General features: G+C 40.5%; 1 protein-coding gene across 4 annotated transcripts in view; it reads right to left on the bottom strand.

Annotated features, from left to right (window-relative positions):
• The window catches only part of col21a1 (collagen, type XXI, alpha 1), a 45,907-nt gene that overhangs the window by 4,253 nt on the left and 20,180 nt on the right, over positions 1-21,474 (bottom strand). For 3 of the 4 annotated variants that reach the window (XM_024388291.2, XM_024388293.2, XM_024388292.2), the window contains 16 exons: positions 13,603-13,656; positions 13,455-13,508; positions 13,203-13,256; positions 12,569-12,622; positions 12,109-12,162; positions 11,963-12,016; positions 10,808-10,861; positions 6,667-6,711; positions 5,816-5,869; positions 5,561-5,614; positions 3,254-3,307; positions 2,891-2,962; positions 1,985-2,020; positions 946-990; positions 393-425; positions 138-284 (listed from right to left, as the gene is read on the bottom strand). In XM_024388291.2, coding sequence (XP_024244059.1) covers positions 138-284; positions 393-425; positions 946-990; positions 1,985-2,020; positions 2,891-2,962; positions 3,254-3,307; positions 5,561-5,614; positions 5,816-5,869; positions 6,667-6,711; positions 10,808-10,861; positions 11,963-12,016; positions 12,109-12,162; positions 12,569-12,622; positions 13,203-13,256; positions 13,455-13,508; positions 13,603-13,656 — 918 coding nt within the window. Of the gene's footprint in view, positions 1-137; positions 289-392; positions 426-945; positions 991-1,984; positions 2,021-2,890; positions 2,963-3,253; positions 3,308-5,560; positions 5,615-5,815; positions 5,870-6,666; positions 6,712-10,807; positions 10,862-11,962; positions 12,017-12,108; positions 12,163-12,568; positions 12,623-13,202; positions 13,257-13,454; positions 13,509-13,602; positions 13,657-21,474 lie in introns of all 4 variants that reach the window. The other variant, XM_024388294.2, reaches the window with a different exon arrangement.

Genomic DNA, 21,474 nt, shown 5'->3' with positions numbered 1-21,474 from the left:
TGTACGAGTCAATTAATACAAATGGCATAGACATTGATGGAACAGTCAACGATTGTTGTTGAAAAGTGATATGTTGGGTAGTTGTTGATGACCAAGGATGGTCAGTGTACTGGTGATTGTACTGGTGAGGTACATACAGGTCTCCCCTCTAGTCCAGGTGGCCCAAGAGGGCCAACGTCCCCGCTCTGTCCTCGAGGCCCAGGCGGGCCTGTCTGCCCAGATAGTCCTGGCTGGCCTTGGTGACCTCCCAGTCCCCTCTGACCGGGGTCTCCTGTTGTCCCTTTCTGGCTTCCACAAGAGCATAGTATAAGTACACACACACTGCTCTAGATGGGGATGTATGCTTGGCTATTAGGGCTACAGCTACTTACAGTAGTCAATGACAAACTTACCTCTCCTTTTTGTCCCGATGAGCCATTAGAGCCCTGTCAATCAAAGTCATGATGGCTGATTATTAGTAATGTTCATTAATTATAATGTAATTGGAATTGAATGAGATGGAAATACAACTAACTTCCATGTCCTCTAGATGTGGATAAAGGGAAAACATGCTGTTTAAATTGATATTGCCAATGGAAAAGTGATCGTCAGAAGTCAATTTGAGAGTTGTTCTGACACTTCCAAATTCACAATCCAATTTCTGTACATGAATGTATTAGATCAGTGCTGGTCTATGATATGAAATAAATACATTGTGACAAGAGGAAAATATTCCCATTTACAAATGATTTAGGCTATTGAAGAACCACTATAATGTGGTGAGAAAAGTTTCCCAATAGAACAAGTCTACTGCAGCACTTGCAAGCAGTAAATATTGTGTAACTGGGCTTCCGAGGCTACTGGACAATCAACTGTCCAATTGGACAAAATGCTCTTGTATAGCCATTACAGAATTAATTAATTGATGTAAAAAAAATAGATGTAATCATAGGAAGGGGAACTTACATGATTCCCTGGAATTCCTATATCTCCTTTTTCACCTCTCAATCCCTGTAGAGAAAATTAAACGAGCAATTATGGTTTTTGTTTTTAGTCATTCTGTTTGTAATTAAATGTAAGGTCATCCGTAATTAAATTAGTGTCCTTCAGAGCAGAGTTAAAATTGACTGAGATTTTACAAGAAGGTTGTTGCTACGTCCATGACAGTCAGTTTAATGATATTTCCATCCAGAGACTCAGTACAAGTGACTTCTTAACCGTAGTCCTGTGGTGACATTGTCATTTGACTCGATACGCTTCCTAGTTTCCCCCCCCAAAGATCATAGCTGTCCCTGTTTTCCATGACTTTTGAATTAAGCGGTTGTTCAACATGATTCCACTCTGGCTAAATGAAAGCAACCACATTTGGAAGGAGGTAGTGAGCCAAGCATCCGATTATACTTGAAGCAGTCTTTTGTACATGGAAAATGTAGCAACCTGTATATACAGTACCAGTCAAAGGTTTGGACACACCTACTCATTCAAGGGTTTTTCTTTATTTTTGACTATTTTCTACATTGTAGAATAATACTGAAGACATCAAAACTCTAAAATAACACATGTGGAATCATGTAGTAACCAAACAAGTGTTAAACAAATCAAAATATATTTTGAATTTGAGACTCTTCAAAGTAGCCACCCTTTGCCTCGATGACAGCTTTGCACACTTTTGGCATACAATGTTGAAAATAGTAAAAAATAAAGAAAAACTCTTTAATGGGTAGGTTTGTCCAAACTTTTGACTGGTACTGTATGTTTCCCAAAGCAACCTCCGGTCCATACGTCAAATGAAGGTTTCAATATGTTCATCAGTTACAGTATATTACATTTCATTTTGTTGCTGTTTACCATTATTTACTATCTTGGACTGAACAGCATGGAAAAATATAACTCAACTCTATGCTTTACATGTATGAAATCCTCTGAGAGGACAGACGCTCCATACAAAGAATCAAGGGCAGCTAATGGATTTGAATTATCAGGAGTTATTAAATGTCGCAAATACCTCCCCTCCTCGTTCACCTGGATCTCCCCTTTGTCCCTGGTGAGATAGAAATGACACAACAATCACGTGTTATGATATTGTTCTAATATTGTTACAATAGGAGAATACAGAGTTACAGCTACACATGTTCAAACTTCAGCTGCATCAAGTCCATGGAACATGCTATGGATATGCCAGAAGACAGTGTGTTAAACATTCTACAAGCCTCTTGTAGTGTTTCCCTGTTTTTTGAAAATATATTTTGTTGTAAGATTGCAAGTTGTCCTGAAGTGGTAGAAATGAAACAAAAGGCAAACTAAAAAGTGCTGTTTATGATACGGTAAGCTAGATATAATTGTCTCTAGGGTGGAGCATCAAATAATGACTGTTAAACAGTTCCTGTAAAAAATACTGTTATTGATCAATGATGTTTTTTATTGCATTTGATTAACCCTCACCTGTAAATTGCAGTCCTTGGGGAAATGTATTTATTTCATCATATGAAACGCTTATTGGAAGCTGTGGTATAAATTATTATTCTTTATTAAAGTTAATGGAGGTAAATCTGGAAACACAGCTCACTATAAAGTAGCTTTCTGGCTCCTAATTCTTCATCAAAATGCAACGTCAGTGTTTTTCCTCGCTCATTAAATAAATAATTTGATCGGGATGGCAACACTGAAAACATTTGCAGAAAACATTCTTAATGCTTAATCCCAGCTCAATCGTACACTAAGCCTCAGAAAAATAAATAATTATACCAATTTCAAAAGAACCTATTTGAGCAGAACATTTAGTGAAAATGAGTATAATTGCTAATTCCAATAATTGCTAAATAGGTTAATCCCTATTGAACAGTATAGACATAGTAATTTCACATAGGTTAAGAGTGATTTTGTAGGAGACTGTCCTCTCCCTAATAACTACCTTAGGTCCTGTCAGGCCTGGCATTCCTGGGTGTCCTGGCTGACCTGCTCCACCATGGTCACCTGACTTTCCCTGGAATAACATTCATTCAATCAGCATTAAACTGTACATGTCCATTTGAGTCATTTAGCAGACACTTATTACAGCGACTTACAGTCTTAACATAGCTGGGTGAGACAACCACATATCTGTACATAGTAAGAACCCAGAGTAAGGACACTTTCTCTTTTAGACGTTCTGTAGCTTACGTCGTCAGGGTTCATCAATGACTCACACAGCCTTCTTAAAACAGATCTAAATGACGTAATCACCTTTACATTCATAATAGACAATATCAACCGATATAAAACTTTAAATGTTGACCTCCTGTCCTGGAACCCCTGGTTGACCTGGAAGTCCACTTTCACCTTTGCTGCCCTTTATTTGAGAAAAAAATATTAGTTGAAGGAGGTACTTCATAAAATATAATTCAGAAATACAATTCTGCTTTGAAATCATGAAATACTGCTGTGAAAAAAAGGCATTGTTGAAAGGCATTGTTTCCACATTGGCAGAGATCACATTCAAGGTAAGTGCTGCGTATGTCGGCTCAATCAGAAATTCCATTTAAATGTCAAGCGTGCTATTACATTATCTATTGCTGATCGGATTTAAACCTAGCCCTAGTTTGTGTTTTTTTCTTTTTCTAAACAAATATCCTCTCCCTAATAAATGCTGTTTGAAACTAGGACATTAATATGAAAACCCTGGTCATGTCTATAAAATACTATTTCACTCCTGTGCCATTAACCAATACACATTGGCTCTTGTTAAACAGATATCAGTTAATGAAAAGTGATTGGGAGGCAGAGAGTCGAGACCAGAGAACCAGAGTACCAGACCGCTTTTGATTTCCATCCCAAAATTCCACTGTCGAAGGCAATAGTAGTCAACTTATATCACCATTTCATTTGGCGTCTCCAGTATAACCATGGCACTGCTCTAAACAACATACTCGCTAGCAATTATATCACTGCAGAAAATGTTAACCCAAGCACTATATGCATCTACAATAATGCAAAGTTTTGTTGCATGTCTCAGTAGGCCTATACAGTGGCACTCTAACATGACTAGAGGAACGGATTTCACACACCAATAGACAAGGGCTGATCTGCACAGCGCAACTATAAACCCTTTCAAGGACAGATGAGGTAATGTAGCCGGCAATATTTTGAACTGCCTCTAGTGGTGGTGTTGCAGCACTGCCTCTAGTGGTGGTGTCGCAGCACTGCCTCTAGTGGTGGTGTTGCAGCGCTGCCTCTAGTGGTGGTGTAGCAGCGCTGCCTCTAGTGGTGGTGTTGCAGCGCTGCCTCTAGTGGTGGTGTTGCAGCACTGCCTCTAGTGGTGGTGTCGCAGCACTGCCTCTAGTGGTGGTGTCACAGCACTGCCTCTAGTGGTGGTGTCGCAGCACTGCCTCTAGTGGTGGTGTTGCAGCACTGCCTCAAGTGGTGGTGTTGCAGCACTGCCTCTAGTGGTGGTGTCGCAGCACTGCCTCTAGTGGTGGTGTCGCAGCACTGCCTCTAGTGGTGGTGTCGCAGCACTGCCTCTAGTGGTGGTGTCGCAGCACTGCCTCTAGTGGTGGTGTTGCAGCGCTGCCTCTAGTGGTGGTGTAGCAGCGCTGCCTCTAGTGGTGGTGTTGCAGCGCTGCCTCTAGTGGTGGTGTTGCAGCACTGCCTCTAGTGGTGGTGTCGCAGCACTGCCTCTAGTGGTGGTGTCACAGCACTGCCTCTAGTGGTGGTGTCGCAGCACTGCCTCTAGTGGTGGTGTTGCAGCACTGCCTCAAGTGGTGGTGTTGCAGCACTGCCTCTAGTGGTGGTGTCGCAGCACTGCCTCTAGTGGTGGTGTCGCAGCACTGCCTCTAGTGGTGGTGTCGCAGCACTGCCTCTAGTGGTGGTGTCGCAGCACTGCCTCTAGTGGTGGTGTCACAGCACTGCCTCTAGTGGTGGTGTCTCAGCACTGCCTCTAGTGGTGGTGTCGCAGCACTGCCTCTAGTGGTGGTGTTGCAGCACTGCCTCAAGTGGTGGTGTTGCAGCACTGCCTCTAGTGGTGGTGTTGCAGCACTGCCTCTAGTGGTGGTGTTGCAGGAGACAGGAGTAATTGAGATCTTCAACAGGACACTGTACCAGTACCAGTAAATGGCCAGAACACTGAAATTCATCCAACACATTACAGATGTAGGGTCTTAATTTGTGCCAGTTTGCTGCAGCAGGAAAATACTTATTAAACCAATTATAATTCATGGACATTTTTGTATGAGGTGATGGATTTTTTGTTAGATCAAGTCTGAAATGTATAGGTGGAAATGACAAACTTTAGAAGCCTTTTTAAAACTCAAATACACTCAAAGTTAGCATTTCCTGCTGTGCAGGAACATTCTCAGCAACAAAACAGTGATCAAATTAAGATCCTACATTTGTACCTGTATTGGTTCACATCATTTCAATGCTAATATGGTGTATTAAGGTATGTGTTCGAGCAATCTTTACTAATACTATTGACTATATTTACACAAGTTATTGAGATGTTCTCAGCCCCCCATGAAAAGTGCATTTTACTACTTCTGCAAATAGTATTCACATGGACATTGGGCAAAAGAGAACATTTCTGGAAGAGAACAGAAACCACTAGTACCTTAGGTCCAGGTTGTCCTGATGATCCAGGTTCACCAGGCAATCCATTGTCCCCCTAAATAAGAAAAACAAGAAAACAACATCAGTTTCGATGTTCCCGGTATCTCTGCACATCTGTATTTGTATTTATTATGGATCATTGAGTATGTGTGAAAATTACTTAGAACTTTGCTCCATGCATATGTAAAATATACTACTGTAAGTGTGATAAATTTGGACAAATTGAAACTGGATCTATTGGTGGCAGCCAACTTACAGATAGTCCAATGGAACCTTTGGCTCCCTTCGGTCCTGGTAAACCATCTTCACCCTGTAATTATAGAATCATATAATTAATAACACTGGTAGTCGCTTTTCTATACAGTGGTTGTTCAATTTGGAAATATTTTTAGCTAAGAAATACAAGTTTAACAACTTCCCTGATTGTTTGCATGTGTGCTCTTTCTCTCTGTCACTTATGACATCTTTATTAAAGATTATTTATGTATTTCAATATCAAAACTTGAACCATAGTTTATAAAAGTCTAATGTTATGGGGATAGGGTACTGGGTCCTCAGAGGACTTTTGAAATTGTACTTTTGTGGGCAAGACTGAAGTCTTCAATTTTTGTAATCCCAAAATCATTTGTGGATTTTCCAAAATCCATCACCTGCACTTATATTTTTGTCATTTAGCAGACGCTAAAATCTTATCCAGAGTGACTTACAAGAGCAATTAGGGTTCAGTGCCTTGCTCAAGGGCACATCGGCAGATTTTTCACCTAAGTCGATTTGGGGATTCAAACCAGCAATTTTTTCGGTTACTGGCCCAACACTTTAACGACTAGGCTTACTTTATTATATTCCTATTTATTTTAGTCTATACTTTATAACTATGTAAACCATAGTTGAAAACAGTATCGTGTTCCTAAATTGTTTTAGACATAAAATAAGGAAATGCCAAATAAAGTACAATAACATTTTAGCCTTTCTTGCACAAAAGTTTGCTACAAAAAATAGCTGGGAAGGAGATTGTGACTTTGAATCAATATTTAATGAAAATGTAATAGACAGTATGGGTACGTCCTGATATAAGGGCAGACGTTTATGAGAATAACAGGAGCTCACCTTAGTTCCACTCTGGCCCTCATTTCCAGGCTCGCCAGGCATACCCTGGAAACAAAAGAGTATGTAGCTTACTCTATATGACAGAACACGATCACGATCTTTCTTCTGAGAGGCCTGGATTATTCACATATCAAATGTCTTTCCCCTGAGCTTCGCTGGCTGTATCAGACAGTGGGTTTAATAGCTTTCACAGGATGTTGTAAAAACAAACACAAATACCGCCCTAATGAAGAGAACAGTAGTACTAGATAGCATTGGGTATCACTATGAATGGACAGGTCGAATGCGGCTTGAAACCTCATTGCATTTATAATTCCTCAGAGAGATTGTTGTACCAATCTATATAACATACAATGTGTGTGTTAACCCTTGGCGATCTCTTCATAACATGTTCATTGATTTTATATGAATAACTAGTTGACCCCTAACAAGGATAGACCTAATAGTACAAATAGGTTTGTTGTCCAACTAAACTAATGGTGTTTTCTAATGCAAGAAATAGACCTCTAAACCTTTCACCTATTACTACCTGTCAGGGCAAGGAGATTGAGGTTGTAACCTCATATAAATATCTTGGAATTTTAATTGATGATGCCTGTCTTTTAAATTGCATATTCAACAATTTACAAAAAATTGAAGCTGAAATTGGGATTTTATTTTAGGAATAAGGCCTGTTTTTCTTTTGAAGCCAGAAGGAGGCTAGTATCAGCTACATTTATGCCTTTACTAGACTATGGGGCTATTTTATATATGAATGCTTTCGCTCAGTGTTTGAGATCAATTGACACTCTTTACCATGGCACTTTGAGATTCATTTTAAACTGTAAAACCCTTACGTACCACTGCACTTTGTATACCAGGGTTGGCTGGCCTTCTCTAGTCACTCGTAGGATCAGTCACTGGTATACTTTTATGTACAAAGCCATTTTAGGTTTACTACCTTTTTATTTGTGCATTTTTATTGTGGTGGGTACTCTCTTCGTTCGCTGGACTTTATCCTGCTAACTGTTCCAAATGTCCGAACTGAATTTGGTAAAAGGGCTTTTATGTACTCTGCGCCATCGTCTTGGAACACCTTACAAAATACTTTTAAACTGGAAAAATTCGTCCCGATTGGTGTTTTTAAATCACAGATGAAAGATTTTGAGCCTGATTCCCTGACCTGTCAATGTTTTTAATTTGCTGTTTTATACTCTTGTGAATTCAATGGTTTCTATTAGATTACTTGTAGTTTTTCATGTTGTCTGTCTGTAATTTTCTTTGTAATGACTTGTGCTGCCGATCTTGGCCAGGGCGCTCTTGAAAAAGAGCCCTTCCTGGTTAAATAAAGGTTAAATTAAATTAAAAATATACTTCCTTAAGTTTGTATAGAAGAATATACACAACTTTATGTGGACCTATAATTGTTCTCTGCACACAACAGTTTTCCCACTAATCAGTCATTTCAACATGGAAAATGTATCTGGGACACCTCCAGAGTCTCATTCCGACAAAGCCTCAGACCTCAAAGCTCTTAAAGCCACAGTGTATATCTTGGTTTAAATGAATAGCAACACAGTCCCAAAAATATTACTCAATGAAAACAGCAATAGGTGTTTCAAATGCTTGAGGATATGTTCCATGAAGTGGAATGGATTCATTCCATTTCCATGAAAGCTTTGCCCATTTCGTCTGACCACTCAGTGTCAGAAATCAGGAGTTTAAAAGAAGAAGCATGTATGTAGTGAGCACATATGCCATGTTTATGGAAGTACTAAATAAGGACTACTGCATTTAGTGATACCAAATATCTCTGAAAATACACTGTGGTGTAACCCTGTGAACGATGAGACCAAAAGGAGACTATTGCGTACAGGCCAAAGGTCAGTTGATACATCATATTTAAGTAGTCCCAGAGATGACTGCATATCCTTTTACAAGTATGATCTACATTCATGACTGTACGCATATTATCTATTGAAAACATTTCCTCCTCTTCAAAGACTTTCGACAGACACATCTCTGTCACACTTCAAACAAAGACTGACGTCGAAGGTTAAGGATATGGATATGGGTGACATAGCAGGTCACCCAAGTAGTGGTTGGCGGCAAATGGTTGGCGGCAAATGTAGAATAACCAACAATGTCAAATCCCAAGCAGGGATTGTCACATCCTAAACCAAATTCTGCATATTCCATTACACCTCACCGCATAATCTGATATATGTTTGGTAGATGAGAGACAATATTTGTTGTTAATGGACAAATGTGAAAAGTGCCTGGCGTTTAAAACCCTCCTGGGGACATAAATGGTCGTAAATAGGAAATCTGTTAGTTTGTGAATGTTTAGTTGAGTAAATAAACAGTTTATAATTGTTGAGCACATCCAACAAAACTACCTTGAAATGCCTCTTTAGTCAGTTTTTCATGATAAACGGGTGCAGATGTTTGGAAAACGGCAGAGACTTCATCTTGGGGGGATTGTAAAGGAACATGGAAACATGGAAAATAACTCATCAAAAATCCTCCAATGCTGCAAATATATTAAAAGCTGTTCCCCAGACGAGGCTATTGACAATTAGCCACTTCAGTTAAGACACCATGAAAATCTATGTATGTGTCATATAGATAAGCCAAAGCGTATTTATGTGTTAAACAGCAGAGATGTTCTTGGAATAGGCAGAGTAGTACATCATGGTCAACTATAGTTTGTTACATGTATTCTTGGATCATTGATGTGAGTATGGGGGAGATGAATGGAGTCAATCCATGAACAAGTTGTGACTGTGAGACTTATTATGGCTCATTCGAGGCACAAACGTTTCATATAATTTTCTTCCAATGGAATTCATAAAAAATGTTGCACATCAAAGAGTTGCCTAGCTATGGAAGTGTCCAAGAACAGCCTTTGTTTCCTTCTCTTTACATTGTGTTCTACTAATTAGAAATGTGACGACAAAGAACCCTTTCAATTCCAAACACTAAATACCTAAATAAGGACCTCTAACCAATTTTTGGCAAGAACACCGCATGAGCTATGTTTTTTGTTATGTGCAATGCTTAAATCCTGTTAAATGTTAGCATGCAGTACTGTATCTATCTGCTGCAGAGGAGGCTGGTAGGAGGAGCTATAGGAGGACAGGCTCATTGTAATGGCTGGAATGGAATAAATGGAACGGTATCAAACACATCAAACATATGGAAACCACATGTTTTACTCCATTCCATATATGCCATTCCAGCCATGACAATAAGCCTGTCCTCCTATAGCTCCTCCAAACAGCCTTCTCTAATCTGTTGGCATCTATCTGTTGGCTTTGGATAGGGCCTGAAAGTGGTTTTGGAGGGCCAATAGTGTGTGCTCTTCCATCTAACCTAAAAAACCCAATGACTCAAGGTGATGTCTTTCGGATACAACACTCTTGACTCTCATTGGTTATTCAAAATCACATGACACTTGTCTCAAGAGTAAGGCTGATAACCCAATCCTTTTCCCCATGCCATTATCAACACGTCATGTAAAATAAGTACCTAAATAGAAAAAATATAGAAAAAAGTCTCACAATACAATCATTTTTAGACACTAGCTTTGAGGGGGTTACAGGCAGATACAACTATTGTGTTATTTAGTCCATAAAGACATTGGATCATTGGATGTTCTGGCAAACCAAATGGCTTACAGCCCTGTGGAGCAACTGACTCATCTAGAACATTGTAGTTCCACCACTCGGCTTGTGCGGCCAAATCTGCAGAACTCCCAAGACTAATGGGGATGCACTTGTGTAAAACTCTTTTTCAGATGTATTATTCTGTCCCCAAATGACTACAAAATGACTACATGAAGTCACCAAAGTATTGCCATAATAGGGTTTATATCCTGGGATGAACTAGAGGGAAACCACTCCAAATTTACTAGCTGTCAGAAATACTGTCATGATCCATGATGTCGGCTGTGATTCAAGTAGCTCCAGATGACCGAGTCTGTTTTGGATATCCCCTGCTAAAGTCAAGGAACTCATTTTATTTGAGGGGGCGGAGGGCATTCTGGCATTGTTCATATTTCATAGAAACCTAAGCATACAAGAAAGTAGACCGTCTAGAGTGCATAGAATGTAGATTATAATCCATGGTTATAGAAAGGATAGAAATGTCCATGACTTACAGGATGGCCCTCCCTTCCGTCTAGACCAGGGATGCCAGCTGCTCCAACCTCTCCCTATTGACGAAAACAATGCATCAGAATATCATTAACACAGACATCATGCTTGATGATTCAGTGAACCGGCTACAGGTACAGTTCAAAGAGATAGCAGCACCCACCATGAATTTGCTAATTGGATACTGTTGAATCTATCTTTGTTAGATTAAAGTTAACAGCAGAGGCGGCAGGTAGCCCAGCAGTTAACAGTGTTGTGCCAGTAACCGAAAGGTCGCCGGTTTGGTCACTCTGGATAAGAGTGTCTGTCAAATTAGGTGTTAAATAAGGTGTCTGTACAGTGTCAGCTCTACATGTGACCCAGCTTGTCAAGCCATGATGAGGTTAAATAAGGTACAGTGTCTGTACAGTATCATCTCTACATGTGACCCAGCTTGTCAAGCCGGGCGGCAGCGTAGCCTAGTGGTTAGAGTGTTGGACTAGTAACAAAAAGGTTGCAAGATCAAATCCCTGAGCTGACAAGGTACAAATCTGTCGTTCTACCCCTGAACAAGGCAGTTAACCCACTGTTCCTAGGCCATCATTGAAAATAAGAATTTGTTCTTTTAACTGACTTGCCTAGTTAAATAAAGGTTAAAAAAGCCATAATAAGGTGTCTGTACAGTATCAGCTCTACATGTACAGTAACCCAGCTTGTCAAGCCATTATTTTCAACGAACTGGCATTCTAAAAACATCCAATGAGACACTACTTGTTCTATTTTCCACAGTGTAGAAGGGAAGAAACCAACTGTGAACATTTTTGGAAGGTTCTACATGTGGAAGAAAAAAATCATATAAATCCAGAAGTTATAACGCAGACACAACCACCTAGATGGTGATGAACTGCCATTAAGATAATGGAAACCATGTGTCAGAAAAGCCTGAGCTGAGTAAGAACACAAGGAAACAATGGTGCTAACCCCCTTATAGATCACAATGTGTTCTAACAGCAATAATATATTTCCACTGTTGGGGAACTGCCAGACAATAGCAGCGTAACCCTTCGGTGGTTCAGTTCAGACCGACTACGACAAGTCAACCTTATGGTCAATTTTGTCAAACGTCAATCCCATCCACCAGTGAGTTAACTTTCCTTTGTTTAGTCACATTGAAAACCAACCTTTTGACCGATTTGTCCTGGGACTCCGTTCTTTCCATCGCTTCCAGGTAAACCCTGAGTTGAAGAATGGGAGAAAGAGATATTTTTTCAAACTTAAAGCCATGTCAGTTCCTGATTTGAGACCAGAGTATCTATATTGTACATACTGGTACTCCTGGATGTCCGGCTGGCCCAGAGAATCCCCTGGCTCCTTTTTCTCCCTGAAATCGTTAAATTGATATATAGTATTTAGTCTTTTATTAGGATCCCCTTTAGCTGCTGCCAAGGCAGCCGCTACTCTTCCTGGGGTCCATACAGGAACCAAACAACACATCACACCAAAATGGTCTACATCATCAATAAAACAATACATCACACAATACCTTGTGTACTATACAAATTCACCCTTATCCATCATTACAAATGTACAATATAAAATGTACAATATTACAACAATATAATACTGCAGTATATTGGCCAGAGGTCAATATACTGTATACATTTGTCAATATGTTTGTCATCTTGAAAGCATAAGCAAGTGGCCTGTTAACTACTACCTAACCTTTGTTGTTTACTTGGCAACTAATGTACGTAACCGTGTGGTTAACAGTATTGGGATATTCTTACCACTAGGCCATCTTTGCCGGCAAGTCCTGATCCCCCTGAAATACCCATAGAGCCCTGGAAAATAAATTAAAGAAATGAAAGATTAATTTAATAACGCCCCTTGCCTACCTTTCCCTGAAAACATTTGATTAAGATGAACAGTGAAATGCTTACTTACGAGCCCTTCCAAACAAAAAAAGTAATAACACATAATAATAACAACAGTAACAATAAATAATGTACAGAGTCAATGTCTATGTTCCTTATAACCTACAAATGTTTCATGTTCTTTTTCATTTCCTTTGGCTTGCTCTCATAGAATACAAGGTGTATTGTTTTATTAGATGTGGGGTTCATGACATTCAGTTCACCAGCTGTTTATTTCCATTGAAGACGGTTCTATTAGGATAGTTCCGAGAGTTTATTGCTATGGATTACCAATAGCTTCCTTTTCTGTTCATAATTTGACCAAAGTAATTAATCAATGCAACATATGTTATCTTCCCAGGATGTAAGACATTTAGGGAGATGGATTACTGATTTTATACAGATTAATTGAATAACCTGGCTGATAATGTGCCTGCAAGGAGTTGATATTATATAGAGATGTATACATTTGATAACCTTATTCAGTGAAACCAGTGTTATGGTGTACCTTTTCACCTGCTTGACCCAATGGCCCAGGTAATCCCGGAACCCCTCTTTCACCCTGAAAAGACAAGAGATTTATACATAAAATGTGTGTCTGATAAAAGTGATTGTAGATTATTAGAAGTAGCTTTGATCAGTTGGTTGGAATACAAGCATTGGTTATAATGAATGAAAGTGGGTCTCCTACAGTGTCATAAAATAAATAATGCCGAATCGATAAAAAGTCATACTAATGCTTTTTTTTTGACCTTCCTACCGAATCACCAGGCCGTCCTTGTTCTCCCTTGTTGCCATCAACCCCGCGTCGCCCCTGAAAGAGAGAACAGAAAGAGTAGCTTCATTGATTTTACATCAAAAACACTACTCTGATCAAAACATAATTTGTTTTAAAATTCAGCTGATACCTCTGTCCCAGTTGGACCCTGTGGTCCAGGAATCCCTCGGTTACCAGGCACACCCTTCAATTTAAAAAGAGGAGAGATGAGAATTCATGAGATATTTACCCTTTTTATTAATGTTGCTCATAGATAAAACACATGAATCAGCTGTGTTCAATTAAATTAGTCTCACTTAATGTGGCAATCAGCAGTTAAACATTAACAAGGCATGCTCCCAGCCTGTGTTTCGCAAAACATTTGAGGGATGGGGCTGGAGAAACGTAACCACGCTCAAATTCGTAGACAGAGCTATGGATGCAAGGACTGACCATCCATTATATCAAAATTAAGGGTAACAATTGACTTTGACAACACAGCTATAAAACATTCTTTATACATCTATAAGCATTTCATGAACGTGTTATAACAGGCCCCAAATGCATTATTAATTAAAGGTTAATGAAATATATCCATAGCATATCTACAGAGCATATCTATAGCGCCTTCATATCTTCCTAGTCTGGTGTGGATCACTTGGTAGAGCACAGCACTTACAACACCAGGGTTGTGGGTTCAACTCCCATAGGGGACCAGTATGAAAATCTATGTACTTAGTACTGTAAGTTGCTTTGGATAAGAGAGTCTGCTAACTGTAAATGCAAAAGCTCATGTTTAGGTATCTTTATAGATGTGTCAGATGGTGTACTTTATCCTTCATAGTTACATTTTCATTGACCTATGCATACTCTCACAAATTATTTACCTTAATTGATGACATGTGTGTGCTGTAACTTTCTGTACTTAATTAACCACCCTCCTCCTGTGATTGGAGCATCTCTTAAACTACTGACTCTCTTTCATTGTGGTCCACACGCTCTGCCTCCATTATAACCTGTGGTGCACCTGTCTTTGAGGTCAAGCGCGGTGAATAAAAGACGCAAATTGTTGGTCCAAACTACGAAGGTTTGAGCTGCGTAGGTGTGGTTGAAGCTAGCTCATAGTGGCGTTCGTCCTAAAAATAGTTTTCCCTGAGTTCAGGGTTGTCGTCTATCGTTAGTTTTTTTGTAGTTGTTGCTCCAAGTGCCACACCCCGTGCTCCCCCATGCTCGTGGTGATGGTGGCTTCGCCAGGTAGATTAATTGTGATTAAATAATTGACAACGTAATTTATTTGCTCTTATGGACAGTAATGTGGTTGTAGTCTTGTGCATTATTATTGTCTAAGTAGTGTGCAAGCCACCATCTGGGTATCTATTGACTGATGATCATTGTGATACTGGCTTGGAGAAAGATGATTGTAATAAAATAGATTTTTTTTTAATGGTGTTGTCTGGTCAATTGCATTGCTAATGACCGAACTCATAAAATTTGGGCTCCCGAGTGGTGCAGCGGTCTAAGGCACTGCATCTCAGTGCAAGAGGCATCACTGCAGTCACTTTTTCCACATTTTGTCCCATTACAGCCTTATATTGTTTTTTCCCCCTCATCAATCCAACAATACCATATTATGACAAAGGAAATACAGGTTTAAAAAAATGTTTGTACATTTAATTTAAAAAAATGTAAAACAGAAATAAACCCAGCAATAAAAGAAACGTCCTTTTTTCAGGACCCTGTCTTTCAAAGATAATTCGTAAAAATTCAAATAACTTCACAGATCTTCATTATAAATGGTTTAAACACTGTTTCCCATGCTTGTTCAATGAACCATATGCAATTAATGAACATGCACCTGTGTAGTTAAGACACTAACAGCTTACAAATGGTAGGCAATTAAGTTCAAAGTTATTAAAACTTAGGGCACTAAAGAGGTCTTTCTACTGACTCTGAAAAACACCAAGAGAAAGATGCCCAGGGTCCCTGATCATCTGCGTGAATGTGCCTTAGGCATGCTGCAAGGAGGCATGAGGACTGCAGATGTGGCCAGGGCAATACATTGCAATGTCCGTACTGTGAAACGCCTAAGACAGCGCTACAGGGAGACAGGACGGACAGCTGATTGTTACACGTGGTCTGCCACTGCGAGGACAACACCTGCACAGGATCGGTACATCCGAACATCACACCTGCAGCACCAGGTACAGGATGGCAACAACAACTGCCCGAGTTACACCAGGAACGCACAATCCCTCCATCAGTGCTCAGACTGTCCGCAATAGGCTGAGAGAGGCTGGACTGAGGGCTTGTAGGCCTGTTGTAAGGCAGGTCCTCACCAGACATCACCGGCAACTACGTTGCCTATGGGCATAAACCCACCGTCGCTGGACCAAACAGGACTGGCAAAAAGTGCACTTCACGGAAAAGTCACGGTTTTGTTTCACCAGGGGTGATGGTCGGATTCGCATTTATATTGAAAGAATGAGCGTTACACCGAGTCCTGTACTCTGGAGTGGGATCAATTTGGAGGTGGCGCGTCCGTCATGGTCTGGGGCGGTGTGTAACACTCATTCCTTCACGAAGGAGAGTTACACACAGCACCATCGGACTGAGCTTGTTGACATTGCAGGCAATCTCAGTGCTGTTCATTATAGGGAAGACATCCTACTCCCTCATGTGATACCCTTCCTGCAGGCTCATCCTTACATGACCCTCCATCATGACAATGCCACCAGCCATACTGCTCATTCTGTGCGTGATTTCCTGCAAGAAAGGAATGTCAGTGATCTGCCATGGCCAGCGAAGAGCCCGGATCTCAATCCCATTGAGCACGTCTGGGACCTGTTGGATCGGAGGGTGAGGGCTCGGGCCATTCCCCCCAGAAATATCCGGGAACTTGCAGGTGCCTTGGTGGAAGAGTGGGGTAACATCTCACAGCAAGAACTGGCAAATCTGGTGCAGTCCATGAGGAGGATACGCACTGTGGTACTTAATGCAGCTGGTGGCCACACCAGATGCTGACTGTTACTTTTGATTTTGAACCCCCCTATGTTCAGGGACACATTATTCCATTTCTGTTCGTCACATGTCTGTGGAACTTGTTCAGTTTATGTCACAGTTGTTGAATCTTATTATGTTCATACAAATATTTACACATGTTAAGTTTGCTGAAAATAAACGCAGTTGACAGTGAGAGGACGTTTCTTTTTTTGCTGAGTTGACTTTATTTACGTACATGTTCAGACCCTTTGCTATGAGACTCGTAATTGAGTTCAGGTGCATCCTGTTCCCATTGATCATCCTTAAGATGTTTCTTCAACTTGATTGGAGTCCACCTGTGATAAAGTCAATTGATTGGACATGATTTGGAAAGGCACACACCAGTCTATATAAGCTCCCAAAGTTGACAGTGCTTGTCAGACCAAAAACCAAGCCATGAGATAGAAGGAATTGTCCATAGAGCTCCGAGCCAGGATTGTGTCTAGGCACAGATCTGGGAAAGGGTAACAAAAAATGTCTGCTGCATTTAAGGTCCCCAAGAACACAGTTGCCTCCTCATTCTTAAATGGAAGAAGTTTGGAACCACCAAAACGTTTCATGGAGCTGGCAGCCTGGCCAAACTGAGCAATCGGGGGAGAAGGGCCTTGCTCAGGGAGGTGACTAAGAACATGATGGTCACTCTGATAGAGCTCCAGAGTTCCTCTGCGGAGATGGGAGAACCTTCCAGAAAGACAACCATCTCTGCAGCACTCACCAATCAGGCCTTTATGGTAGAGTTGCCAGACGGAAGACACTCCTCAGTAAAAGGCACATGAAAGCCTTTCTTGAAGTTTGCCAAAAGGCACTCACAGACCGTGAAAAAAAAGATTCTCTGGTCTGATGAAACCAAGATTGAAACCTTTGGACTGAATGCCAAGCGTCAGATCTGGAGGAAACCAGGCACCACTCATCACCTGGCCAATACCATCCCTACGGTTAAGCATTGTGGTGGCAGCATTATTCTGTGGGAATGTTTTTCAGGGGCCGGGACTGGGAGACTAGTCAGGTGTGAGGAAAAGGTGAACGAAGCAAAGAGATCCTTAATGAAAACCTGCACCAGAGCGCTCAGGACCTCAGACTGGGGTGAAGGTTCACCTTCCAACAGGACAACGAGCCTAAGCACAATGCAGTCAAGACAACGCAGGAGAGGCTTTGGGACACTCTCTGAATGTCCTTGAGTGGCCCAACCAGAGCCCGGACTTGAACCTGATCAAACATCTCTGAAAATAGCTGTGCAGCGACACTCCCCATCCAACCTGACAGAGCTTGAGAGGATCTGCAGAGAAGAATGGGAGAAACTCCCCAAATACAGGTGTGCCAAGCTTGTAGCGTCATACCCAAGAAGACTGTTGGTGGTTGAGGATATCCCTCTAGTGGTGTGGGAGCTCATCCTGTTTGGCTCTGTCCGGGGGTATCTTCGGACAGGGTCACAGTGTCTCCTGACCCCTCCTGTCTCAGCCTCCAGTATTTATGCTGCAATAGTTTATGTGTCGGGGGGCTAGGGTCAGTCTGTTATATCTGGAGTATTTCTCCTGTCTTCCTGTGTGAATTTAAGTATGTCCCCTCTAATTCTCTCTCTCTTTCTCTTTCTTTCGGAGGAAATAAGTGTCTCCTGACCCCTCCTGTCTCAGCCTCCAGTATTTATGCTGCAATAGTTTATGTGTCGGGGGGCTAGGGTCAGTCTGTTATATCTGGAGTATTTCTCCTGTCTTCCTGTGTGAATTTAAGTATTCCCCCTCTAATTCTCTCTGATCTCTTTCTTTCTCTTTCTTTCGGAGGACCTGAGCCCTAGGACCATGCCTCAGGACTACCTGGCCTGGTGACTCCTTGCGTTCCCCAGTCCACTTGATCATGCTGATGCTCCAGTTTCAACTGTTCTGCCTGTGGCTATGGAACCCTGACCTGTTCACTGGAAGTGCTACCTTGTCCCGGACATGCTATATTGGACTCTCTCTCTACCGCACATTCTGTCTCTGACTCTGAATGATTGGCTATGTGATAGGTGAGAATTGTCTGTTAATTGAATGATTAGAATATTCCACCCTGAAACATATAATTGTATGGAATTGATTAGAATGTATGAAATCATAATCAATAAATGTGCAGTCCTAGTCAGAAATAGGGTAAAACAATATGCCTTTATGGTATTCTAAACACAGACTGTCTGAGCTCGGTGCCAACCTGACTAGAGATTTGTGAGAGAACGGGGAGTACGTCTCAAGGACAAAGTCACTATCTCTGTCGGCTGGGAAGTGAGACAGACAGTGTGTGCGTAGCAGGACATGTGTGTGCATATGTTTGTGTGTACGTGTGTGAATGTTTGTGTGTATGTGCGGGCGTATGTTTGTGTGTATGTGTGGGCGTATGTTTGTGTGTATGTGTGTGCGTATGTTTGTGTGTATGTGTGGGCGTGAGAAGTCAGTATAAAATTAATTGATTTTTATTCTTGACTTCAGAACGTTCCCGTGAATAAACATTTAACTTTGGTAGACTGGGCCTCTGTCTGTTTCCTTTTCTATCAGTATCTTACAAATCCTGATATAACAGACTAAAGGTAACTTAATTGGTAAATGAACAGGAGTATAGAATTCTCCTGACACTATGAAAAGCCAACTGACATTTACTCTTGAGGTGCTGACCTGCTGCACCCTCTACTACCACTGTGATTATTATTGTCTGACCCTGCTGGTCATCTATGAACGTTTGAACATCTTGGCCATGTTCATTTATAATCTCCACCCAGCACAGCCAGAAGAGAACTGAACACCCCTCAGAGCCTGGTCCCTCTCTAGGTTTCGTCCTAGGTTCCAGCCTTTCTAGGGAGTTTTTCCTAGCCACCGTACTTCTACGCTGCGCAAAGTACTGGGTAAAGGGTATGAATACTTACGTAAATGTGATATTTGAGTGTTCATTTATTTTTTAATGCAGAAAAAACGGATTCTGCTTTGTCATTATGGGGTATTGTGTGTCGATTGATGAGGGGAAAAAACTATTTAATCCATTTTAGAATGAGGCTGTAACGTAACAAAATGTGTAAAATGTCAAGGGGTCTGAATACTTTCCAAAGGCACTGTATTTCATTAACCTTTAATGTGGTTGGGAACTGTTATAACATGTTCCTGAAAAGCTTATATATGTGTAATGAATGCTTTATGGCTATATAGTGTTGGGTTCGGATTTCTTGACTTATGAAATCATGAAATATATTATAATATAATATATATATATGATTTTGGTAGGATCGAGCACTTTGGGGCAGAGGTCAGGTCAGATGAAGTGAGGAAGAACAGATATCACTAAGGTTCTGTCTAGCACCAGGGATGCATTGGCTGTTCAGATGTGTAGGAGGAGACTCAGCCTGGGAGAAAGAGTTAAATATCAGTGCTTGTGTGAATATGTTTTTTGTCGAATGCAGCTGTATTGACCAGAATAAACTTGGTGTGAGCTTTCATAGTGTCCGTCGAGTTCTTACTCTGATAATTAGAACATAACACTAGTCAAATTATAGTTTTAACCTATACAGGCTATACAGTGTTTGTTTACAAACATTGGTGTAAAACAAGGTCATATTTTGGGTTCTGATGGGGTACGACAGTTTAACTAAGCTCATGAGGCATTTATAAGTTATATTCTTCAAGAATCAGTGTGTACATATCATTCCTTTCTATGTCCAAAAATGGATGTAGCTACTGCAATTGCCCCTTCAACATTTTAAAATAACTTTTAAAGCCTTCATACATACACACTTTATAAGCCTTCATTAGCCCTTTATAAGGCCGATATAGATGCTTCAGAAGTCATTCATAATCAAATGCCATATGAAGGGTGCCAAAAGGGTTTTGATAGATTTGATTTGACAAAACAGATGTAAGCACCTTTTATATCACTCTTTTTGTAGTATGACTTTGCTCATAAAGGATTCGTAAGACCTCTATGTAGGGATTATTAAAGCTCTAAAAAGCCTTTATCAGCTGAAACATGTTGCTGGTATAGTTAAGACAAGGTTTTTGGTATCCTGTAAAAGTCAAGGTTATAAGGTTATGGGTAAACTATGCCTTTGTCCTCACAGCAGGACAACCACAATCTATATGAGGACATGACCTCCAGCCAGCTTTCAATTGGAATCTGTTGAAAAATGCTAATCAGTTTAATCAAACATCAGGCAATTTATGTTCTCCAAATCTTGTTCCTACATGGCCATGAAAGAGGGTGAACCCCTTTTTCCATTGCTTTTAGGAGACGTACTTTTATCCTCGTGAGAGTGGTGAGCACCACCGCCAAGCACTATACACTTCATAATTTTACGTCAAGAGAGCATATGAAACTCATTAATGAATTAGCGCTCATACTGCTGCTCTGCAGCTGTTATGGAAAACTTGAGCCTCTGCCCTAGATATGAAGTACTACATAGGTAGCAATTTACAATTCACACTACCTGTTAGCTACAATATAGTTCAATGCTGCATTTTACTTGATTTTAATATCATAAACTGGCACAGGAATGGTATGTTCTTTTTTTGTTTTTTTGACATCTGCATGTCTATATTCAACATAAGAAAAAATAGTCAGGAGAAAAGTATGCTTTCTGAGTGTAGATGAGTTTCTGCATTGATCATAGATCTTTGCTCTTAGTATGATGGTAAACTTGATTACTGTACAGAATATGGTTCCAGTTCTGTACGTTCTTTCATACTTCCACACCCATACTTGATTATACTACAAGTGGGTACCATTTGTTTATTCAACTAAGTGTGTCGACAAATTCATTGGGGAAAATTTGAGGACTGTTCAATTAAGATAATTATTCAATTCTATTTAATGACTCAAACCACTAGAGGATGTTTACTGGGAACTAAAATATTCTCAGTTGCTACGGACATTAGCATTTGCAATAAAACAGCCCTCATATTTTGGGATAAACCCAAATGTAACATCTGCCCCAACTTCAGTGGGAGGATGAAATGTAGGAGGATGATATGTACTG

Source organism: Oncorhynchus tshawytscha, linkage group LG25 (assembly GCF_018296145.1).
Source record: "Oncorhynchus tshawytscha isolate Ot180627B linkage group LG25, Otsh_v2.0, whole genome shotgun sequence".
Taxonomy (NCBI): domain Eukaryota; kingdom Metazoa; phylum Chordata; class Actinopteri; order Salmoniformes; family Salmonidae; genus Oncorhynchus; species Oncorhynchus tshawytscha.
This window is presented reverse-complemented; position numbering and strand designations above follow the sequence as displayed.